This window comes from Thalassophryne amazonica, chromosome 10, assembly GCF_902500255.1.
Source record: "Thalassophryne amazonica chromosome 10, fThaAma1.1, whole genome shotgun sequence".
Taxonomy (NCBI): Eukaryota; Metazoa; Chordata; class Actinopteri; order Batrachoidiformes; family Batrachoididae; genus Thalassophryne; species Thalassophryne amazonica.
In genome coordinates, this window is record NC_047112.1 from 77,087,042 (window position 1) to 77,112,632 (window position 25,591).

At 40.3% G+C, this 25,591-nt stretch overlaps 1 protein-coding gene across 2 annotated transcripts in view; it reads right to left on the bottom strand.

Annotated features, from left to right (window-relative positions):
* Nucleotides 1–4,659: 4,659 nt before the first annotated feature.
* Nucleotides 4,660–25,591, bottom strand: part of slc1a7b (solute carrier family 1 member 7b) — a 39,565-nt gene continuing 18,633 nt past the window's right edge. Inside the window, exons 3-11 of one of the 2 annotated variants that reach the window (XM_034180329.1) lie at nt 22,946–23,161; nt 16,160–16,202; nt 15,831–16,065; nt 15,598–15,697; nt 15,252–15,485; nt 11,451–11,645; nt 7,075–7,209; nt 6,859–6,958; nt 4,660–5,136 (exon numbers count right to left, since the gene is read on the bottom strand). In XM_034180329.1, coding sequence (XP_034036220.1) covers nt 4,876–5,136; nt 6,859–6,958; nt 7,075–7,209; nt 11,451–11,645; nt 15,252–15,485; nt 15,598–15,697; nt 15,831–16,065; nt 16,160–16,202; nt 22,946–23,161 — 1,519 coding nt within the window. In that variant the 3' untranslated portion in view covers nt 4,660–4,875. The remainder of the gene's footprint in view (nt 5,137–6,858; nt 6,959–7,074; nt 7,210–11,450; nt 11,646–15,251; nt 15,486–15,597; nt 15,698–15,830; nt 16,066–16,159; nt 16,203–22,945; nt 23,162–25,591) is intronic. The other variant, XM_034180330.1, reaches the window with a different exon arrangement.

Consider the following 25,591-nt stretch of genomic DNA (forward strand, 5'->3'; position numbering starts at 1 on the left):
GTCCCCCGTCAGGACAACCCCCCCACCCTGGTTTTTATTTTAAACCTTTTTTTTTTTTTTTTTACCCCACGCTCGTGCCGCCCCACCCCGCGATGCCGCCCCGGGCGGCTGCCTGGTCGGCCCGCCTCCAGGACCGCCCCTGTCTCCTGCAACTGGAACCCAACACTGGGGACCATGGTAAATGTAGAGCCTTCCTGTTTCAGTGCTCCCTGGTTTTTGAGCAGCGGTTGTCACTTTACTTATCCGATCGTGCTAAGCTCACTTACGTCATGGGAGTCCAACATGGGCCTGCGTTAGACTGGGCGTTCGCAATGTGGGAAAACCAGCCAGTGATTAGTTCCACATATAATAAGATGATTACAGAAATGAGACACATTTTTGATCATCCCATCTGAGGGAATGATGCTGGTAGCCGCCCCCCGCAGCATGGTGGCATAGTGCATTGAGTTCCAAATGCTGGTAGCAGATTCACTGTGGAACACTGAAGCTTTGTAAAGCGTGTTCCATCATGTGTGCAGCAAAGCCATTAAAGATTAATTGGCTCATTTAGAGGGATCCTCATCCTTGAATGACCTTATGTCCACAGTTATTTAAATAGACAATCGCCTATGAAAGCACAGATGGAAAAAGACCAGCTGATCCAGTCTTCTCCATGTCCCACATATGCACCCCTCTGCAACGTGAAGAAAGCACTCTCCTGGTGTTTTAGTTGCATACAAAAAAAAATAAATAAAAAAAAATCGTCTTCCCCCCAACTTAGGCTTAAGGGACAGTGTTTTTATTGTGGTCTTAGCGGACATCTCATCGTATCTCGTCCCATACGGCCAAAAGACTGCAGTACTGACAAGTCAAACTTAAGAGGCTTCATCCCTCTGACCAGGTTTTTTTAAAATCAGTCTGACTTTTCTGGTAGAATACCTTCCTGCCACTCCAGGCATTTGTTCACTTGGGAGCTGATGATAGCTTCATTGGTGAGACACTGGTTACGCAAGCAAACATTCCTGTGAAGCATTATCGCCCCCTAGAGGCCAGTACCTTTGATGGGAGACATATGGCAAGTCCATCGCTAAACGTTGAGCTCCGCCAGTACATCACCCTCCACTGAGCTACATCAACCTGAGTTGAAGACTGGAAACTGGTACCTCTGGAGCAAGCTTTCTTTGGCGTTTCAACATATTTTTGAGGATCTGCACAGAGGCCACTTCGCTTTTAATGTAGATGATTTAACTCCCCCTGCTGGAATACCCAAAATACATAAACATACCAAACGGCAAATGTCAGCTCTCCCCAGTATGTCCGTGATGGAAGGCACACGCACACAGAGGCCACTTGGCTTTTATATGTAGATGTTTGATAATTTGTATATAGAAATGTGAATGTGTAGTCAAAGAACAGAATTGTAAAATATTTGGAAACATAGTAATTTGTGGATCCCTCGCCCCCATTTATTTTACTGTCACTGGCCCATGTGTGTGGATAAAATGTTAACTATTTTAATATTCCTTGGACTGTTTGTCCATGATGGTACTTTTCTTGAGTGTACTCTTTTAAAAAAGACAAATAATAAAATTACAGCCAGTCGTAGAAAACATCCTTCTGCTATTCCTATATTGTTAAAAAAATGTGTCACATTCATATACAGCAATACTGTCACATGTGCAATAAAGCAGTAAATGATATGAAAAGGCTGAAGATGAGTTGTGTATTTCCTGATTTCCAATCATCAATATTTGAACAGGTTCTTCCTTTCATTTGTCACCAATATCTACAGCTGGCATAAATTTTCTGCCCAGTTTCATACAGGAATCTTCTCAGATGACACTGTTTTCCCACAGGAAAGCTGTCAGATAAAAACTGATGCTTCACCGAAGAACAATATCAAATCTGTTGACATGCAGCCGAACTGACAGCAGCGCTTAATGAAATACTACGTACGCGCAGTGTGAAAAACACAAACTGAAATATGCACATTAGAATTTAAAATTTTGACACTTCTCTTGTCTGATATTCCTCCAAGGTGTGGGATCACTCGGTTTATTAAATTCATCAGGTTTTTAGTTCCAGTCCCAGGGCAGTTGAAGTAAAACAAAGGCTCGTGTTCAGATTTGCAATTTATTCAGGTATGAAGGTTTTGCTGCCTGTCATCAGCCGAGCCCCACAGCATTAAGGCAAAATTAATTCAGCATCTCACTTTGAGACACCTGCAATCCCGTCTCCTCTCCTCCTCTCAAATGCAATCATAAAAATGAACATTGCAGTGGCCAAGAGAGGCCACAACACTTCCGACAGAAAAAGACATTTTTGCTTGGGCAACTTTAACTGACTTCCACTGTTTAATGCATGTAAATAAAATAAGAAAACACGATAAAGTCAATTAAAAAAGAAAAACCTACCTCTACTAACAAGGTAGAGATCCAGATAACGGAGTGCCGCAGTGCACTGAATGCCCTCTGGGCAGAACTCGCTGTTTGTGTTAATACCCGTGTTGTGGACCTCTGACTTTGTGTGCTTTCTGTGAATTTGTAGCAGAAAGCTGTTGAAAATAATTTGCTGCATGCGTTTGACATTCCTGTGTGCCAGTTACAGGGGCATCACACTACTCAGCCTCTCTGGTAAAGTCTACTCCAGGGTGCTGGAAAGGAGAGTTTGGCTGATAGTCGAACCTCTGATTGAAGAGGAGCAATGTGGGTTCCGTCCTGGTCATGGAACAACCTACCAGCTCTTCACTCTCACAAAGATCCTAGAGGGTGCCTGGGAGTATGCCCATCCAGTATGGAGTGAGGAGGTCCTTTGTCAGGGCCATCCAATCTCTGTACTCACAAAGCGAGACCTGTGTTCGGGTGCTCAGCAGTAAGTCGGTCTCGTTTCCGATGGAGGTTCGCCTCCGCCAGGGCTGTGCCTTTGTTGCCAATCCCATTTGTGATATTCATGGACAGGATATTGAGGTGTAGTCGGGGGAGGAGGGTTTTCAGTTTGGTGGGCTCAGGGTCTCATCACTGCTTTTTGCAGATGATGTGGTCCTGTTGGCTTCATTAGCCTGTGACCTCCAACACTCGCTGGATCGGTTCACAGCTGAATGTGAAGCGGCTGGGATGAGGATCAGCATGGTTCTCAGCAGGAAACTGATGGATTGTCTACTCCGAGTAGGAAATACGGCCTTGCCCCAAGTGAAGGAGTTCAAGTACCTCAGGGTCTTGTTCACAAGTGAAGGGACAAGGGAGTGTGAGATTGGCCAGAGAATCAGTGCAGCAGGGGTGGTGTTGCATTCACTCTACCGTACTGTTGTGACAAAAAAGTAGCTGAGCCAAAAGGGGAAGCTCTCGATCTACTGGTCAGTCTTTGTTCCTACTCTCACCTATTGTTGTGAGGGTTGGGTCATGACTGTAAGAAATAGATTGCGGCCGAAATGGGCTTTCTCAGGAGGGTGGCTGGTGTCTCCCTTACAGATAAGGTGGGGAGCTTGGAGTTGAACCGCTGAAAGGAGCCAACTGAGGTGATTCGGGCATCTGGTAAGAATCCCCCTTGGGTGCCTTCCTAGGGAGGTGTTCCAGTCACGTCCATCTGGGAGGAGATCCCGGGGAAGACTCAGGACTAGGTGGAGAGATTATACCTACAGACTAGCCTGGGAATGCCTCGGGATCCCCCAGTCAGAGGTGGTTGATGTGCCCCAGGAAAGGGAAGTCTGTTGCCGCCGCGACCCGAACCCAGATAAGCAGTTGAAGATGAGTGATGAGTGAGTGTTTGACATTTTTTGATGCAGCTACCTGCTGTTGAATTAATGCAGGTGGTTTTTGTATTTGTTGTCTTAATTTGTAAAATTGTGTTGTGACCTCTCTCAGTCAATGTAAATAACACTTAAAATATTTTGCACAGACACACACACACACACAAAAAAAATCAAAGCAAGAACAATAATAAAGCAAGAGCAATCTGAGATTTCTGATTTCCGCTAAGGGTTGACGAGGACTCAAAATGAAAGATATGTGATTCACATCGTGACAATGCAATCATTGCAAACTGATCCAGAACGATCCGACTGATCAAGGTGTTGCAATCTGATATTTAATTAACAAGCTGAAACAAAACAGTGTCTTCCTGATCTTAGTTTTACATCGTGATGTCGTATCTGTAAAGTAGTTTTGACGTAATCCATAAAAGTCTACAAAGTGAAATCTTGATCCAGAATCTGGATCCGGATCCAGATCAATTCCAAAATTTAATGGAGTCTTCCGAGGGCTAACACCAACGTGGTGAAAATCCATGAAGTAGTTTTGATGTAATCCTCAAAATCCAACAAAGTGAAGCATACAAATCGAAATCCTGATCCAGAATCCGGATCTGGATCACCTCCAAAATTCAGTGACGTCTTCCACGCCCTAATATCTATCTGCAGTGCAAATTTTGTCAAAATCTGTACTGTAGTTTTCAATGTAATCATGCTGACAGACAGACAAATAAATAAATGAAAATGATTTTATTCCGTCCTTGGCAGACGTAAAAAATGTACGTAAATAGTTAATAGAAATATACGTATCACTGCAAGTCGTCATTCACGTTCACATTTTGAGAGTTCAAACTGTGTGGAGTTCTGCATGCAGTCAGTTGTTTGCAGACCACACACACGCGCGCACACAGACAGCCATTTTTTTGTTTGTTTGATTTTGGTGTCATAAAGTCCACTGTCAACATGATTATATTCAGTCTCACAGGATGCCGAGCCAACAGCTTCCTGTAATATTCACGTCCTCTTGTCACCGGTGTGTTTTGATCCATCAGTAAGACAAGATTTTTTTGTTGTTGTTGTTTTTCCATCTGTACAAACGGCCTTTTGTTCTCAGGTTTTAATCCAACTTTGCAGGAAACACCACCAGGATGCTATACGTTGGTCTCCAGCCCATTCATGTCGATTGTGCAGTACTTTTTGCCTTTCTTCAGGTGCCTGGGAGCCATCAAAGGTTTCTTCTTTTCCACCGGCGGCCGGAAGCCCTCCTCCAGCTGTATGAGTCGGGTCACTTCAGGAGAGACAGCAGCAGGTTTGACCCCGGAGGACAGCAGTCGGTGATTGCTGTTGCTGTTGTGACAGTTCATCAGAGGCGGAGTGTTCATTGTGGTTTTACTCTCACAAATCAAAGGCACCTGTTGGCAGGAAGAAAACATGTGAAGACAGGAGGTGAAAATATGGAGAAAAGGGCATAAGAGTAACGGTGTGAAAGTAAACCGTTTAAGGGTGATTCTTTAACTACGGGCACTATTGGCCTTGTAAATGTAATTTCCACCACACCATTGCCTTACAATATAAAGCGCCTTGGGGCAACTGTTTGTTGTGATTTGGCGCTATATACATGTGCTCTGATGTCACTGTTTATCTCCATAGAAACTACCCAACCAATCTTTCATACAAACTGTTTAGGGACATTACAGTGTTGTGGTGGAAATTACGGCAAAAGTGTGGGACAACTACATTTTGTTTAAAAAAAAATCACAACAGTTGTATGACATTGAATACCCCAATTATGTTTTGATTATTTTACTGATATTTTATTCAGAGATATTTTAAAACATTAGAAAAAACGTTTCTTTACCATTCATTTTTATCATTGAAGATCAAAAGTCTGGGTGTGGGACAAGCACAAAACGGCAATATTTGCATATAATGATGCTGAAAAAAGCTGAAAAAGTCATCATAGACTACTAGAACAAATTTCTTAACACACTTTCATTGTAAAGATAACTATAAAAGTGTGAAATTTCCCCTTTTTTCTGTTTTTCACACAATATGATCAAGGGAATCACCCTTAAAGGAATGCCACAGGCAGCTGTACAGGGACCCTACACAATTGTCCTTTCTACATAATTGAGGATAATTTTGTCAAACTGTGCTAATGTTTCATAAATAACAATTATAATAACAACAATTATAGATGAACACATGCTTCCTGTTATTTTCGAGTGCCAAGCAACAGCAGTGATTTTTTTTTTTTTTTTTTGGTAAATCTATCAGCTTCAGTAAGTATACTCAAAAACTGATTGACTGGATTAGATTTCCATGTAATAAATATATGTCATCCCAACTAAATTAAATTGAATTATCTTGCATGGATGTACTTTATTTAAGCTGGGGCTACATATATGTATTAGATGGAAATCCTGCACATAATTGAACTGAGTTCATCCAATGAGTCATTTTTAGTGTAATATCACAGCCTGAGCCAAAGCTCTTGTTGCATTTGAAGTCACAAAACCAGGCTTGTGCATAAAGTCAGGTCCACAAGTATTTGGACAGTGGCACAATTTGTCAATTTGCTTCTGTAAACCACCACAATAGATTTAAATGACGTGAAGAAAGCTTCATGCAGATGGCTCTAAACCAACTACTTAAAGCTTAAAGCTGAAAAAACTTAAAGCTGAAATTTCAAGTCATCTTTTTCAGAAAATCCTTCTCTGTGCCACTCCACCATGAAGCTCTATAAGTGGTGATGCGACAGACAAAAATTTCCCTGTGCACAGTTTCAACAATCATAACCACAGAAATCTACACCTCCTCCACAGGTGTCTTGGTGGCTTCCCTCATGAGTCGTCTCCTTGCATGACCACTCAGTTTTTGATAACTGTGTACTCCAGATAGATTTACCACAGTGCACTGTCCTTTTTGTATTTCTTATTACTTGATGCAAATGAATTCCAATACATATTCAGTGATTTGTTCATGTATCCATCCCCTGACGTATCTAAAGGAAACTGGCTGTAAAAGTAAGGATTCGGATGAAAAATAAGTCTCACAGTTTTATAAATGCAAAAGTTATTATTAGTTTCTTCAGATTAAAGAACACTAAACCCAAACCAGGAACAAAACCTCACCCCATCTCCCTCTTTCATGAACTCTTTCTTACAGATGTGTGCCATGATGCCCGTGGCCAAAGCATCCCCCATTACGTTCACCATGGTGCGGAATCTGTCCCTGTAGAGGACAAAAGACATTTAAAGGAACTGGGAAAGCCAACATGCATTTTTTTGCTCCACACTAATAAAATCACATTTGCAGCATGAAAAGAAACCAATCCACTTGTTACTTACAGTGCCCAGTCTACTGCCACGATGAGGGTGATGTCATCGGTTGGCAACCCAACGGATGTCAGCACAATCACCATGGTGACCAGTCCAGCCTGTGGGATTCCTGCTGCACCGATACTGGCTGCAGTTGCGGTGATGCTAGTGCAGATTTCAGAGTGTGATTAGGGGAAACATTAACGTAGGATGGAATGTACATGTCAAATATGAAGAGTGAAGTTTCTGATTAAGTTGTTTTTCTATTTTCTGAGGGTAGCAGGTTGGAGGAAGACGGAACATCGCACAGAAATACCAGATGTTCTTGCTGTAAATTGATTCTGCAAACCCTCCAACTATAAAAAAGTTAACCTCTTATTTGACTATAATCAGAATTTAGGAGTCTGTTTTTGATCTAGATGGTGATTGTATCTATCATTTGCAGCTGCTGTATTCTGTGTTTTGCAGTTGTGAAATCTTGTGCCGTCTGGCGGTCCTTGACTCATGCGAGAGATCGTTTCAGCGGAGTTCCGTTTTAGGGTACAATGTAAACACCTCGTGAAGTGTGGACACATCCTCGCTTTGCCATTGTTTACATGCGCTGTGAGACAGCTGAACTCTGCTGGCACCGCGGTGCATTCTGGGAAGTGTAGGTGGCCACCAGGGGCATTATTGGAAACTACGAAACACTGTTTCGTAGTTTCCAATAATGCCACACTATGATCACCACTTGACACATGTGTCCATAGTGGACACACACTTGGACATCCCAGTGGATCCAACATTCCCTTCACTCTCCCCAGCTTCTAATGCCCATTTGACACTGGTCCCCTAGTCAACTGTGGGTCACAAACACCCAAGGAGATGCTGGTAACTGCCTCCTGGACTTTATGTCCTCATGGATGAGGGACAAAAAACAAAACAACAACAAACAAAAAAACAAAAGGGGCAATGTGATGATCAGAGGAGAGAAATGAAGAGACCTGAAATGAAGAGATTTATTTACCGGAAGCTGTAAGTTGAGATGAGCCCAAAAATGTCCAAATACAACACTGATGAAAATGCGCACAGGAAATCTTTCAGGAAAATCACACAGCAACATCCCAGGAGACATACCGGGATAAACTGGCACAGGGGGATAAAAGAGCAGGGTGTAAATAGACAAAAAAGTAATGCATGAAATTGCAAAACAGGTGTGACTGATTAACTGAACACAGGTACATCTTAATGAATGAAAAACAAAAGCAACCGGAGCACATGAACACAACAGAACATAAATGCAGAAGAAATGCTAATGAATAAAATTATAAAAAAAAAAATACCTGTCAGATAATGGCTATGAAAGTACTATAGTACTACTAATAATAACAATAAAAATACAAAAGTTCAGTGTGACTCGACGAGGAGAAAATGACAGAAAAACGGTCAAAAATCAAGACACATCAGCAGAATGTCTCCACCTGCTGATGATCAAACATGGGGAAGACGAAGAAAAACCTCTTGGACGAACCACCAGGATGTGCTCAGGAAGTGACAACAAAATCGGAAGCATGAACAACACAGAAGAAGAATAGAAGTCACGCCAAGAAGAGGATGTTGGGGTAAAGACATGAGGGTAAAACAAAGAGAGGAGAATGAAGAACACAGAAGAAGACACCAGGGAATATATATATATATATATATATATATATATATATATATATATATATGCATATGCATATGCATATGCATGAGTGACTGACTCGTGCGTAACTTGACGGGGTGGCCATACCAGGGGGTAAGGGTGAACTGTGGCACTGCAGTTGTTTTTGGATGTACTGTACTACGTAGGAGATGGCGTTGGGTACCATATGGCCATAAGAGTATCTTGAATTAGCACATTGCTTTTGTAGCTGTGCAATAAATTTCCTGAGCCAAGATGTCTTGTGATTCTGTGTTAGTATGGACAATATAATACCACAGAAAATACCATCTATATTGAAAGTGTTACTTGAACAAATTTATATATTCATTAATGTAGCTAATTGTATTCAATTTCTGAACTATGATAAAAATCTTAAAATGCTTTTAATGTCTTTAAAAACCTTTAAAAACAACCATTCCTGGTTGTTTTTCTTATAAAAATGGAAACATTTGCTACCATAGATGAATGTGGTACTCGTTTTGTTATCTGATGGTGACGAGTCACAAGCTGTTAATCTCAACATTAACTTTTGTGCTAGCACTATTTCCATCATTTCTGGATGTGCACACACCTTCACTGTCTGGCTTGGAGTTGTTTAAGGTTGTTTTGAATGTTCTTTGACAAGCATGAGAATTCCCAAGTCATAATCCAAAATCTGCCGATTTGTCACCGCTGACGGTGCACTGCGGTCGGACAGTAGGAGTGTAGATTTTTCCCCTAAGATGTCTCTGGATGAATGAAATTCCTCCATGGAGAGGCACGGGGCCCCCAGACTAACATTCGCCTGGCCGGGGGTGAGCCACTCTATGATGTCATAATCATAATTGGCAGTGGTCAATGTGGCACCTGCGGGTCACAAAGCTTTCTCTTATCGTGCCCCTGTTCTGTGGAATGATCTCCCTGCATCAATAAAACAGTCAGATTCTGTGGAAACTTTCAAGTCCAGACTTAAGATGCACTTATTTTCCCTTTCATATGGCTAGCGTACTGGTACAGTTTTGTTTTACGCTTTTTACTCTATTGGAGCGGGCCGCGGCCTCAACTTTACCTAAATTCTGGGTCTTTTAGTGAAGTTTAGGACTAGTGGCCGGCGATCACCTTAGTATTTCTTCTGTTTTTCTTGCTGTTTAATGCTGGCAAATTACACAGTATTTCTTGTCTTTCTGATGCCTGATTCTGTTTTTTCTCTCTCTGTTTAAGGTGCAGCTCCATCCAGAGATGGGAGTTGTTGGCGATCCTTCTGTCCTGTGCGCCAATAGCATTTCTTATATATTTGTCTGTGAATTGTTCTGTGAATTATTTCTGTAATTTATGTTTGTAGCATGGCCCAAGCAGAGGGTCACCCCTTTGAGTCTGGTCTGCTTGAGGTTTCTTCCTCAGAGGAAGTTTTTCCTTACCACTGTTGCTCTGGGGGTTGGTAAGGTTAGACCTAACCTGTGTGAAGCGCTTTGAGGCAACTCTGTTGTGATTTGGCGCTATATAAATTAAAATAAATTGAAAAAAATCCTTTCTCGTAATTACGATCTCATAATCATGAGAAAAAATCTTGTAACTATGAAGTGAGCATTTTTTTTTAATCCAGTGAATGCAATGCGCTTTTATAACTACTGGACCTAGCTGTGCAAGAGAGTGAGAGGTGAAAAAAAAAACTATCCTGAACAAAAAGATAGATATACAGCATTTCTTTAATCAAGGACCATGGAGGGTCCTAGAAGAGAGTGAAAGAAACAGTGAATTTCACCGTTACAGATAACTCACGTTGGGTATGAGTTGCGTGTCCTAACAATAATAAACAAACAGTCTCTAGAGAATCTTTAGCCTATACTTGCATTTGGTGCATAAAGGAGGTGCATGAAGCTTTTAAATCCTATTCAGTAGCCCAGTATTAGAGGTGCATTTAAACCGCGCTTGCATGCCTTTACCCTGCGCTTTGCTCACATGAGAATATTGCTCTTTCCTTCTCAAACTATGTTATAATTGCATATTCAACAGTTAAAAATTTTAAATATCCCGGGGGAGAAACATTAAATAGGACTTTACACTTCTGTCCTAAAAAAGTGCAATGCAAGGCCCTTCCGGCAGTCTGTGTCTGGCGCTGGGTCTGAAAGGCCTGCCTTGTTTAGGCACCGGATCTGACCACGGTTTGATATAAATAAACGCCCTGGTGTTTCATTAAGGGAATGCGGTATGTTGTATGGCTTAGAGATGTTGGTGCTAACAAAAAGACAGGAGGCGGAGCTGAAGATGCTGTGATTTTCTTTGGGAGTGGTGAGGATGGACAGGATTAGGAATGAATGCATCAGAGGGACTGCTTAGGTGGGACATTTTGGAGACAAAGTCAGAGAGTTGAGACTGAGATGGTTTGAACATGTGCAGAGGAGGGACCCGGTGTATATAGGGAGAAGGATGCAGAGGATGGAGCCACACGTCAGGAGGTGAAGAGGGAGGCCAAAGAGGAGGTTTATGGATGTGCTGAGGGAGGACATGCAGGTGGTTGGTGTGACAGAGGAAGATACAGAGAACAGGGTGAGATGGAAATGAATCATCTGCCTTGGTAACCCTAACGGCAGCAGCCAAAAGAAGAAGACCATGAAACCGCACATGGTAAGTGGACTATAAGCATAAATTAATTTCATTGATATTAATGTAAAATTTCAATCGTTCAGTCACGTGCATTGGTGGGATTTTGTTCTTGCACACGGCCATCACGTTAGTCACCTACCTGATGGTGATGATCTGACCAAAGTCCAGCTCGTAATTATTGACCTGTGCGATGAATATGGCTGCCACGGCTTCATAGAGAGCAGTGCCGTCCATGTTGATGGTGGCTCCCACGGGGAGCACAAAACGAATGATACGGCGGTCGATGTGGTTGTTCTCTAAGAGGCACTTGAATGTTATAGGCAAAGTGGCAGAGCTGAGGAACACAGACAATAATAGGTCAGGTTCAAAGATATTACATAACCAAATCCTCATTTGCCCTGTGTCCATGTGTAAATGAGTGATATCTATGATTTGTTGTGAACAATTAGTAGAAACTTTGGCAACAACAAACTGTAGAGAAAATCTTACAGATGCTTGTCCCAGGTAGTGGGATTGATGCCCACATTCTCCACCAGATGCTTAGGCTATCTTACAAATGTCTGTTTCATAATGGTTCATTTTCATCTCCTCATATAAAACCGACAGCTAAACAGTGCTTTGTCTGTGTGGAACAACTTTGCATGTTTGGCCCTGACTTATGTTCTTGACGGTAGTTATCACTGAAGACACCAGCCGTGAACCAGTGTTATTGTTTATTTCCAACTGCTTTCCCTGGGCTCATGTTTTCTAATTGTCGCGATGCCTCTGAGTTTAGTGCTTGTAACCACAACCCTGGGGCGTGTTATGCTCGCAGGGCTTTTCACTCTCCTGCAGACTACTTTTGTACTGTGTGGGACCAGTGGGGGACTTCAAGCTTGAATAAATTATCAAAAAGCCATCGGGAGACTTAGTGTTTATTTCACCGTGTTAAGCAGGATGGGGAAAACATTTTTCCACAAAAAGAATTTTTCAGCAAGAAGAGATTCAATAGTTTTTTGCAACACATCAGTGGGCTAATGAGGACTGCAATTTTCATGCTCCAAAAGCTTTTTCCTAATCAGATATAATTTCCATTCAGTAAAACAGATCAAATCTAGGCTTGTTGCTCCCATGTGCATTCCATCAAACTGTAGCTGAAACTTCATGTCTTCTCTGTTCCACTCTACCATGCAGCTGAGCAACAGGTGATGCAAAACACAAAAGCTGCACGATGCACTATTTCTATAATCACAGCCACGGCATGCTGGAACTGCTGAAGAGTTGTCTGGGTTTCTTGATGGCTTCCTGCTCTTGTATCCTCTTTTGCACTGTCACTCATTTTTGATAACTGCCTACTTCAGACACATTTACCGTATCATACGTTTGTATTCCTTAATGATTGATGCACAGTATATGTACATCCAAGACATATTCCGTGACTTTGAAATGGTCATGTTTCCATCCCTTGAATTGTCTAAAGAAAACTGGCTATAAAAGTGATGATTTACTTGTGTTATATTGTATGTGGACTGAAAGAGAGAACAAAACAGAAATAAAAATCTGTTTTTCCATCCAAGTGTTAGTTTCTTTAACAAATATATGTAGTACCCACTACAATCAAACACCTCCCGTAGGATTTTTGTACCAAAATTGATTTTTTGTGGGTTTGGCTTCATTAGGGAACAGACTGTTCCAAAATGACGGGGTTCAGACTCTCTGACCCCCCCCCTTCCCTTTCTGTGGGGGTATAAATACACCTTTTTTCACGATATATTGATCAATTTAAAAAAAAAAAAAAGTTGCAACTACTTATGTATGTATGAGTTGAATGACTCTCAGCCAGTGGGGGGTTCACAACTGCTTTAGCCCCCCACAGAACTAAAAAAAAACCCACTATTTCCAATATATTGACCAATTTTCATAAAATTTAAGTTGTTTTGAAGGTTTTATGTGTACTGAGATGAACTATCATACTTTTAGAACAAATTTCAGTCCCCATGGGTGGGGGGAAAGGGGAGTCACTCCAATTCCCCCCTCCCCATCAAATCTGACTATGCACCTGCTTCTGCCATTTGCTGACCAATTTTACATTCAACTACAGTCGCTTTGCAAAATTAAATGCACCTTATAAAGTTTAGGGTTATCTGTTCATCGTCAGAATCATTTTCCAGAGCGTCCTCCCTCACAGTGTTCTCACACTGTCCACTGAGATGTTTGCAGAGAGGCGACCATTCTTACAGCAGGTGCATCATCCAAAACAACCTGCTTTGCACCCACACTTGTCCAGCTCACCCAACTGACGTTTCAAATCCAGCAAAATATAAGGAATGACGGACAGAAACAGCTGGACACAAGTGCAGGACTCGACACAGTAGCTCTGGTTTAAAAAGGTGTTTACTGAATAACTCAGTGGGGTCTGGTACACAGAGAGGCAGTCCAAACAGATCAGAATCATCAGGCAAAGGTGTGGTCGGTACAAACAGGTAGGTGGTCAAAAACACAACATGGCAGCAGGACTTGGAAAACTCAAAAACACAGAGCTAAAGGCGATGGCACAAGGCGCGATGGTCAGGCAAAAAACTAATGCAACCAGTGGAGCTTAAATACACCAAGGTGATGAGCTGCAGATTAGAAACACATGTGTGGAAGGATCCAGAACAGGGTGTGGCCCAGACAGAGTGTAATGCCCACCACCAAACACCAAGAGAGACAGACAAGAGAGATAGGGACAGAAAAAGCCCAAGCAGGAAGCACCCAGCCAAAGCAGTCACACAGACAGCAAAACGAAATGAAACTAAGATCTAAACTAAACATGGCATAAAACAAGATCAAACACAGAGCATGACACAGAATCTCAGAGAGTTCACTGCTCTGCGAGATGTCAACAACATTGAGAACTGCATTGAGACTTTCAGATAACGCTGCAATTTAACCGCTACACACTGACAACAGCATCAACATCGCAAGGTTAAACTCTTTGTATATTGTGCCTAAAGCTCTCGTGAATATATTATTTGGGTTTTGTGGATGTTGTTATTGTGTTTGTTTTATGTAAACATACAAGAAGCTCAAGTTGTTTCTCCATTATTTTCAGTGGGAATCTCTGTGAACCACAATCGCTTCCTGTTCATGTCATTGTGGTGGAAAGTGAAGTTTGCTCTCTTTAACGTCCTGTATGTTCCATACTAACATATATATAATATATATATAAGATGCCTGAAATTTCGTTTGTGTTCATGAAGTCCCGTGCAGAATGAAGATAGCACACACGGAATATCTGTAATATTTGTTTTCGCAAATTTTCAGGGGTCTCATACATGCAGTCTCATATAAATGTTATGAAAGGCATAAAAATGTATATTTTGGTAGTATGATGTTCATTTGCAATTGTTGCCATGTGTCCATATTGTTTTGACTGCAGTTACTCTCTGGTGTGCAAGGGATTATGAGATATCTCAATAAGATGAATTACCGTCTGCGGGGAAGAGAGAGAAAGACATCTTACTGGAACAAACACTCTAAAGTCCACCCATTCTCTTTTAATTAGAGGAAGCTTGGGGCAGTTAGTTTGGTATGATTTATCCCATATTGTGTACTTTGCACAGTAGCAACAGAGCACGAGTTGGAGGTAACATCTCACCCTCCAAATTCTTTGAACCTACAAAACAGCTCTAATTTTATGAAAATTGGTCAATATATATTGGCATTTAGTCCTAGGGGGACTAAATGGAAGTGATGCCCAAGGAGGGATCAGAAAATTTGAACCCCATCATTTTGGAGCAGTCCAGTCCCTATTGAAGCCAAAATGGCAAATAAATAAATAATAAAATAACATTTTAGCACAAAAATCACATGGAATGATATACTGTACCCCACCAGTGTCCCTAAACACATTTAATCAACATGATCAACTACCCTTTTTTTGCTCAACTCATACACATGAAAAATTGATTTAGTTCACCTTGACGAGGTTGCCAGAGCAATGAGCAGGGCTTGCAGGATTCCACGTATGTACACAATGGGACTCTTTTTGGTAATGAAGAAGTACATTGCTGGCAGGATGAATAATCCGTGCAGCACCAAACCAAACACCACAGTGACTGCATAAAAACCAAGCTTCTTCCCCATGGCTGATGGATCACTCATCTCCAAGATCTTACCAGCCACCAGGAACACGATGCCAAACGGGAAGTACCTGAAAGGACAGTCAGTCCAAGTCAGCTAGGATGTGCTTTCAAGTTTCCTGTTTAAGGTTCTCGGAGACAGTTTAACACAATAAATAACAAGATGATTAACAAGTTCATCACCAGATCACAATGGCCACAATTTTGAGAACAGCTTCATTCAGGCTCTGGCAGAAATTAACCAATGTGCTTCCATTTGGACCCATCCTTCCAAGCATGATACCTAAAAATACACAAAGCGTATCTTTAAATTAGTGTGTTGTAGAGATTCTTTGTGGAATCTCAACTGACAAAATGCACACAACAAAGGTCAGCCCAGGTCAAGTTAATTAAGAAAAAAAAAAGAGTTTTTTTACCCATTGTAGCTGAAAAGATGACAATCCCAAGGACATTCATTCCATCGCTTGTTCCTTTTCGTGTGCTTATTAGCATATCAGGGGGTGGAGTCAGGTCAAGTGCAAAGTTCTGGATGTCAGTGCCGTTATCATCCTGGACGCCATAAACGAGCGCTCGCTGTGTTGTGGTGACTTCTGATTGGACCTGACTCACCGTCGGCTTGGGTTTCACAAGGGACTCGCTATTTGTTCTATACTGTTGCCATTAATTAGACGGGAGGAAATACGCATGTTTAGTCAAAAAGAAGATGTGTTACTGTTCAGGAATGTGTGGATATGAACCGTCTCACCTGTTGAAATGTGGCCTGAACCAGATTATCTGGAAACATGTTGCTGAAAGGCAAAGACACATTGAAACGTTGACTCACTCTGAAGTCAAAAGGTCAACAAGGGAAAACAAGGCAATTATCATGTAAGCTGCACTAAATCAACAAGTAAAACAGTTTACTGATGCTCTAAAGAGCCTATATAGTGGCGGCACACACAGGGCCTAAAATACTAAAGGTTTACGTGCATTAAAAGATGCACCAACACCATGTGCTAGCAAAAAATCCTGCATGCTGATTTAGTAACAGTGCATACTGAAGATTGCATCTTTAAAATGTGCAAAATAGCACGTATTGTCCACTCAGTGTGTTTGCCTTCATTAATACGCAATTTGGGTTTGTTCACTTGAGTGTGCAATGTTGTGGGGGTGAACTTTCAAACAGATGAGGTTTGCAATAGGATTTATCAAGATCAAAAGGAAGTTTAGCGGGTGCTGAAAGTGTCTGTACTTTGCGCATTTGAAAATTTAGTGTTGACAAAACAACAAATCATTCCTTGCAAATGTCAGGCATATTTAGACATTTTTAGTTTACTTTCTGCTTGTTTCTTTAAATGTCTTCATGTGCAACAGGTGGCACATAATTCTTGGTTTTCTTGCTGTGTGTGTGTGACATCACGGCTGTGCACACAGGATATATATATATATATATATAAAAGTCAAGTGGCCTCTGTGTACCTGTATGTGTGCATGTGTGTGTTTGGCTTTGATCGCGGACAAACTTTGGATAGCTGACATTTGCCGTTTGGTATCCTTATGTATTTTGGGTCAAAGATGAACACTGCAAAAACGGAAAGTTGATGGGACTAATATTTTTGGAGAAATTAGTGATATTAGCAAACAACAGTGAACAATGGACATTGATAATTACATTCTGGACTCACACGCCATTCTGGCAGGGGCAATGAATACATGCATGCATGCATGCCCAGTTGCTGCAAGCAGGTGCTTTTAATTTGACCAAAAAAAAAAAAAAAAAAAAAAAAAAAAAAAAAAACAGTGGCTGAAGACATTAAAACCACTACACATTTCACTCATGGTGCCAACATGAGCCTTAACTCACTCATGGTAAGATCAACATAACACTTAACTAAATTGACTAAACCAACTGAACTACAAAAACACAATAAATCAATAACACCAACAACACTGTTAAACTAACAAGATCCATCACTGTTTCTAAAGACCAGGCACCTAAGTGGCTCTACTCTTCTCTCTTTTTTAGATATTTAGATATACTTTCATATACACTAGTAGAGTTCTACATTAGAACTGAAATCTATTATAGACGACATACCTTACTGAATTTTCATGAACCACAATAACAACATTTAAAACCTCAAAACCCCAAACTCCCATGGTGCATTGCAGCACAATGTCCATTGTTTACTGCTTAGATAAAATTGCTAATCTCTCACAAATATTTGTCCTATCAACTTTCTGTTTTTGCAGCATTCGTCCTTGACCCAAAACACATAAGCATACCAAACGGCAAATGTCAGCTCTCCCCAGTTTTTGCGTGATCGAAGCCATACACACACATGCACACAGAGGCCACTTGGCAATTATAATATACTGTAGATTAAATTATCTTTAATCAATCCCTCGTTGTAGCCATCGTTTGACCTTTCAATGACACCAACAGTAATATGGCCGGGACCTATTATATAACTTTATATTTGTATTGAATCGTCACTATAGATGTATCTTTGACGAATTCAATGCACATTTTAAATATTCCCTGTGTAGAAACACATAGCTCAAATTTTGACCTTGCTGAGTGGCCATGACTTTTAACTATTTTCTTTTAAAATGAAATCACTTTGTTCTTGGGTGACCCTCAATTATTCCAGGAGGTTTAGTCAAACACAACCATTCACACATGGACCGTTGCACAGATGGACGCACACTGGACTGAAAACAATATCCTCACACGACCGCTACACGGTGGTGTAATATAAGAGCACCATGTGACATATTTGTACCTGTCACAATCCACCCATTGTGCTCTTCTTTTGTCCTTTTTATTAGATATTTGTGGTTATAGTTTGAGTGTTTCGGGGTTGTTTACACTGTTCCTTGAATGCAGAATAGTTGTATTAGTTCTATTTTGGTTTCAGTGCACTTATCCTGTGTTTGTCTAATTCACATTTTATCATCATGTCTGTTTTGAATGTTAGTTTCCTTTGATCACCACTTCAGTTCATTTAAAGTTCATGTTCTCTCCATTTCTGAGTTTCTGCCAGTGTGTCTGTATGTTTGACTTTTTTTTCTTTTTGTTGTGTCTCCAGCGCAGCTGCGCGTCATTACGTCAGTCCACCTGTCTGTATTCAGTCTGAGTCACACCACAGTGCTCAGTTATCTCACGTTCTTCACTCTGTGCCAGTTCATTGTGTTCTGTTGGGTGATGTTTGACTCAGTGTTTTCCCCTTGTGTCCTCATCTGTCTGCAAACAACCATCCTGACCTTTTTTGGACTATTTAACAACCAAACCTAGTCAATAAATTGTTGTTTTTAAAAAAATTGTTTTTCCCCTCATTCACTTCAGTCATGTTCACTGCCTGTATTTTAGGTTTATCTACCTTAGGCAATGTTCCCAAAGTGTGGGCCATAGCCTCCTGTTGGGTTGGCAATGATAATTCATTCAAAATACATTTAGGAAAGTTTTTTGTTTTTGTGATAAAGTTTTAAATGATCAAAAATAATAAAGAAAACCCGTAGGATTTAACTTTTTATTCTAAATTCATGTGACCTGATATTAAAAAAAATATCTACAGAAATACTTATGCGTCAATCAAAATTGTGATTAAAGATTTGGGTGGGCCTCAGACAACTTCTACAGTTCAAAGTTGGCCCTGCCATTCTTAAATATGACTGATCTTTGTAGCATGGCCCAAGCAGAGGGTCACCCCTTTGAGTCTGGTCTGCTTGAGGTTTCTTTCTCAGAGGGGGTTATTCCTTACCACTGTTGCTCTGGGGGTTGGTATGGTTAGACCTTACCTGTGTGAAGTGTCTTGAGGCAACTCTGTTGTGATTTGGCGCTATATAAATGAAAATAAATTGAATTGAATTGACAATCTAAAAGATAAATGCTGGGTGCTGTAGTTTGTTAGGAGGATCTAAATTTTGTTTTAAATTCAATAAGGTTTGTACAAGATTACTCAAACTATGAAATAAGTTTGAAAGATCATTCAAAGGATACAACAAACCATTATCACAGTAATCTTTACTGGGCTGCGTCTGCTTTCTGTTTGATACATATTGAAATTTATGTAACTTAAATCGTTATATTGAAATTTCCAAGTAAAATTTAACCATTACTATATAAAAAGTAACTACAAAGGGTATTGTCCATAACATGTTCATTGGCATTACAATGAAAAAAAGAATAGTTGTGCATTTGAAAATTTAGTGTTGACAAAACAACAAATCATTCCTTGTAAATGTCAGGCATATTTAGACATTTTTAGTTTACTTTCTGCTTGTTTCTTTAAATGTCTTCATGTGCAACAGGTGGCACATAATTCTTGGTTTTCTTGCTGTGTGTGTGTGACATCACGGCTGTGCACACAGGATATATATATATATATATATATATATATATATACATATATATATAAAAGTCAAGTGGCCTCTGTGTACCTGTATGTGTGCATGTGTGTGTTTGGCTTTGATCGCGGACAAACTTTGGATAGCTGACATTTGCCGTTTGGTATCCTTATGTATTTTGGGTCAAAGATGAACACTGCAAAAACGGAAAGTTGATGGGACTAATATTTTTGGAGAAATTAGTGATATTAGCAAACAACAGTGAACAATGGACATTGATAATCACATTCTGGACTCACACGCCATTCTGGCAGGGGCAATGAATACATGCATGCATGCATGCCCAGTTGCTGCAAGCAGGTGCTTTTAATTTGACCAAAAAAAAAACAAAAACAAACAAAAAAAAAAAACAGTGGCTGAAGACATTAAAACCACTACACATTTCACTCATGGTGCCAACATGAGCCTTAACTCACTCATGGTAAGATCAACATAACACTTAACTAAACTGACTAAACCAACTGAACTACAAAAACACAATAAATCAATAACACTAACAACACTGTTAAACTAACAAGATCCATCACTGTTTCTAAAGACCAGGCACCTAAGTGGCTCTACTCTTCTCTCTTTTTTAGATATTTAGATATACTTTCATATACACTAGTAGAGTTCTACATTAGAACTGAAATCTATTATAGACGACATACCTTACTGAATTTTCATGAACCACAATAACATTTAAAACCTCAAAACCCCAAACTCCCATGGCGCATTGCAGCACAATGTCCATTGTTTACTGCTTAGATAAAATTGCTAATCTCTCACAAATATTTGTCCTATCAACTTTCTGTTTTTGCAGCATTCGTCCTTGACCCAAAACACATAAGCATACCAAATGGCACATGTCAGCTCTCCCCAGTTTTTGCGTGATCGAAGCCATACACACACATGCACACAGAGGCCACTTGGCAATTATAATATACTGTAGATTAAATTATCTTTAATCAATCCCTCGTTGTAGCCATCGTTTGACCTTTCAATGACACCAACAGTAATATGGCCGGGACCTATTATATAACTTTATATTAGTATTGAATCGTCACTATAGATGTATCTTTGACGAATTCAATGCACATTTTAAATATTCCCTGTGTAGAAACACATAGCTCAAATTTTGACCTTGCTGAGTGGCCATGACTTTTAACTATTTTCTTTTAAAATGAAATCACTTTGTTCTTGGGTGACCCTCAATTATTCCAGGAGGTTTAGTCAAACACAACCATTCACACATGGACCGTTGCACAGATGGACGCACACTGGACTGAAAACAATATCCTCACACGACCGCTACACGGTGGTGTAATATAAGAGCACCATGTGACATATTTGTACCTGTCGCAATCCACCCATTGTGCTCTTCTTTTGTCCTTTTTATTAGATATTTGTGGTTATAGTTTGAGTGTTTCGGGGTTGTTTACACTGTTCCTTAAATGCAGAATAGTTGTATTAGTTTTATTTTGGTTTCAGTGCACTTATCCTGTCTTTGTCTAATTCACATTTTATCATCATGTCTGTTTTGAATGTTAGTTTCCTTTGATCACCACTTCAGTTCATTTAAAGTTCATGTTCTCTCCATTTCTGAGTTTCTGCCAGTGTGTCTGTATGTTTGACTTTTTTTCTTTTTGTTGTGTCTCCAGCGCAGCTGCGCGTCATTATGTCAGTCCACCTGTCTGTATTCAGTCTGAGTCACACCACAGTGCTCAGTTATCTCACGTTCTTCACTCTGTGCCAGTTCATTGTGTTCTGTTGGGTGATGTTTGACTCAGTGTTTTCCCCTTGTGTCCTCATCTGTCTGCAAACAACCATCCTGACCTTTTTTGGACTATTTAACAACCAAACCTAGTCAATAAATTGTTGTTTTTTAAAAAATTGTTTTTCCCCTCATTCACTTCAGTCATGTTCACTGCCTGTATTTTAGGTTTATCTACCTTAGGCAATGTTCCCAAAGTGTGGGCCATAGCCTCCTGTTGGGTTGGCAATGATAATTCATTCAAAATACATTTAGGAAAGTTTTTTGTTTTGAAGTTTGTGATAAAGTTTTAAATGATCAAAAATAATAAAGAAAACCCGTAGGATTTAACTTTTTATTCTAAATTCATGTGACCTGATATTAAAAAAAATATCTACAGAAATACTTATGCGTCAATCAAAATTGTGATTAAAGATTTGGGTGGGCCTCAGACAACTTCTACAGTTCAAAGTTGGCCCTGCCATTCTTAAATATGACTGATCTTTGTAGCATGGCCCAAGCAGAGGGTCACCCCTTTGAGTCTGGTCTGCTTGAGGTTTCTTTCTCAGAGGGGGTTATTCCTTACCATTGTTGCTCTGGGGGTTGGTATGGTTAGACCTTACCTGTCTGAAGTGTCTTGAGGCAACTCTGTTGTGATTTGGCGCTATATAAATGAAAATAAATTGAATTGAATTGAATTGACAATCTAAAAAATAAATGCTGGGTGCTGTAGTTTGTTAGGAGGATCTAAATTTTGTTTTAAATTCAATAAGGTTTGTACAAGATTACTCAAACTATGAAATAAGTTTGAAAGATCATTCAAAGGATACAACAAACCATTATCACAGTAATCTTTACTGGGCTGCGTCTGCTTTCTGTTTGATACATATTGAAATTTATGTAACTTAAATCGTTATATTGAAATTTCCAAGTAAAATTTAACCATTACTATATAAAAAGTAACTACAAAGGGTATTGTCCATAACATGTTCATTGGCATTACAATGAAAAAAAGAATAGTTGAACCAACTTAAAGTGTTGCAATTGGTAAAACCTGAATGAATTAAGCTGTTTGAACTTAAGTTTGTAAGTTTATACAGCTGAATTCATTCAGGTTTTACTAATTGTATTGCTTTTGTAAGTTGGTTCTTTTTTCAGTGTACCTTGCTATAAAACCCAGAATGCAATGCACAAACAGCCATGCAACACCACATATCACATGTGGCACAACATGACAAATATCCTAAGTGTACAAAATCAAATTTTCCAGCTCACTTTACAGCAAATAACTGATTGCATTTTTACATGAGTAAAGGGAGTCATGTTATTTTGGTTGTGAGATGGGAAATGATAAAACAATCCAACACACGCTCGGCTCGTCTGTCGAATGATTTTTGCAGGCAGTCTTACCGGATGAGGTCTAGCAAAGCATCAGCAGAACTCATAATAGCCTTGCCACTGTCCTCAGAGTGTTCTTTCTGGGCTGCACCACCCGGGTGGATGATTAAGACCATGACGATACCCACAATCACAGCCACAAACGTGGTCCATAGGTAATAAGACACTGTGATCAGACCGAGCCGGCTGGAACACTTGGCATCTAGAGCTGCAAGTCCTGACATCAAGCTGAAAGAAGAAATGTCAGTGTTAGATTGATGTCTATGGCTTTCTATTTTTGGATGAGGTTGTTATCTTGCAACATCTCAAGCCTTTTATGTGTTAGTACATTCAATAAATATGGTATATGTTGCCATGTCTATCCTTTAGTTGTTAACATATAATGAAAATTCTGCCTGGAGAAAAGCACATACCTCCAAATTATTAACACACCAGCAGTTTGTTTGGCCACATCATTTTTTTCTTCTGTCCATACCTCAACAGAACCACTATATATAATGTTACAGCAAAATTAAAAGAGACTGTGTTGAACTTTGATACACCAAATCAATCCCAAAGGAACTTTGCACTGCCTGTGTAATATCCCATAAATGTGTCTGCCACCTGCTGGATGGTTAGTGGATGCTGGATAGATTATGGCACATTAGGAAGCATAACCTGAGAGAGCTGCAGAGCTGCAGTAACTACAGAGGCATAAAGTTGATCAGCCACAGCATGAAGTTATAGGAAAGAGTAGTAGAAGCTAGGCTTACAAAACAGGTGAAGATCTGTGAGCAGCAATATGGTTTCGTGCTGAGAAAGAGCACTACAGATGCAATGTTTGCTGTGAGAATACTGTTGGAGAGGTATAGAGAAGGTCAGAAGGAATTACATTGTGTGTTTGTGGACTTAGAAAAAGCTTATGACAGGGTGCCTATGATGTTTGCAGATGACACTGTGATCTGTAGTGAAAGGAGAGAGCGGATTGAGCCTAGCCTGGAGAGGTGGAGATATACTCTGGAGAGAAGGGATATGACAGTCAGTAGGAACAAGACTGAGTACATGTGTGTGAATGAGAGGGAGCCCAGTGGAATAGTGCGGTTACAAGGAGTAGAGGTGGTGAAAGTTGATGATTTTAAATACTTGGGGTCAGATGTCCAAAGTAATGGAGAGTGTGGGAGAGGTGAAGAAGAGAGTGAAGGCAGGGTGGAGAAAGGTGGCAGGAGTGATTTGTGACCAAAGAATATCACCAAGAGTGAAGGGGAAAGTTTACAAGACAGTAGTGAGACCAGCTATGTCGTACGGCTTAGAGACGGTGGCACTAACAAAAAGACAGGAAACAGAGCTGGAAGTGGCAGAGCTGAAGATGTTCAGATTCTCTTTGGGAGTGACGAGGATGGACAGGATTAGGAATGAACATATCAGAGGGACAGCTCAGGTGGGACGGTTTGGAGACAAAGTCAGAGAGTTGAGACTGAGATGGTTTGGACATGTGCAGAGGAGGGCCCCAAGGTATATAGGGAGAAGGATGCTGAGGATGGGACCACCAGGCAGGAGGAGAAGAGGGAGGCCAAAGAGGAAGTTTATGGATGTGCTGAGGGAAGACATGCAGATGGTTGGTGTGACAGAAGAAGATACAGAGGACAGGATGAGATGGAAATGACTGATCTGCTGTGGCGCCCCCTCACGTGAGCAGCAGAAAGAAGAAGGAAGCATAACCTGCTTCACTTTCAAATTTTTACCCTGGTGGAGCTCGATCAAACAAGTTTCAAGCCGTACTCACAAGGAATACCCCATTTAAAGACGTTTGAACATGACTGAAGCTGTTAAGACTGACTATAAATATCTGGAAGTTACCACAAATTAGTAACAATCTTGTGAATCGGGATGAAATTTTTTGAACAATTCAAAAATTTGACCCCGATTTGAAATCTGGTGCAGATGATGGCTGTAACTACTATGTATACTAAGTTTGTTCAAGATTGACAAAGATGCATCAATGAGTTACTATGAAGCTTCAAAACCTGCCCCAATTTGTGCTCTTTCATTTTCGGCTGGGTTGTCAGATCTGCACTCTATAAACCAGCCTGTTAGGAGGTAAGCCAGATTAAGCCATTTCATCCCATTTTTGCACTTTTTTTCTGAGCTCCTCACAAATGACTGAGTTTCTCACCCTAACTGTAAAGAAAACCCCAGCCATCTTCCTGAGGAAACCCATTTTGGCCACTTGTACCCGCAATCTAGTTCTTTTGGTCATGACCCAACCCATGACCCAAGACTGGTACATCAAGATCTTTGCCTTTCAACTCAACTCCCTTTTTGTCACAACAATACGGTAGAGCGAATGCAATACCGCCCCTGCTGTGATGATTCTCTGCCAATCTCATGCTCCAATGTTCAGCCTAAAAAAATTCAACCTAAAAAAATTCAAACTAAAAAAAAAAAAAAAAAAAATCAACCTCAAAAAAATTCAACCTAAAAAAAAAAAAATTCAACCCCAAAAAATAGAAAAGCAGGGAGAAACAATTGATCCCTGTCTCAATCATCCAACGTCACAGATTTACTTCCATAAATGTTGGATGATTGAGAGAGAGATTGATTGCTTCTCCCTGCTTTTCTGTTTTTTGAGGTTGAATTTTTTTTTTTTTTTTAGGTTGAATTTTTTGAGGTTGATTTTTT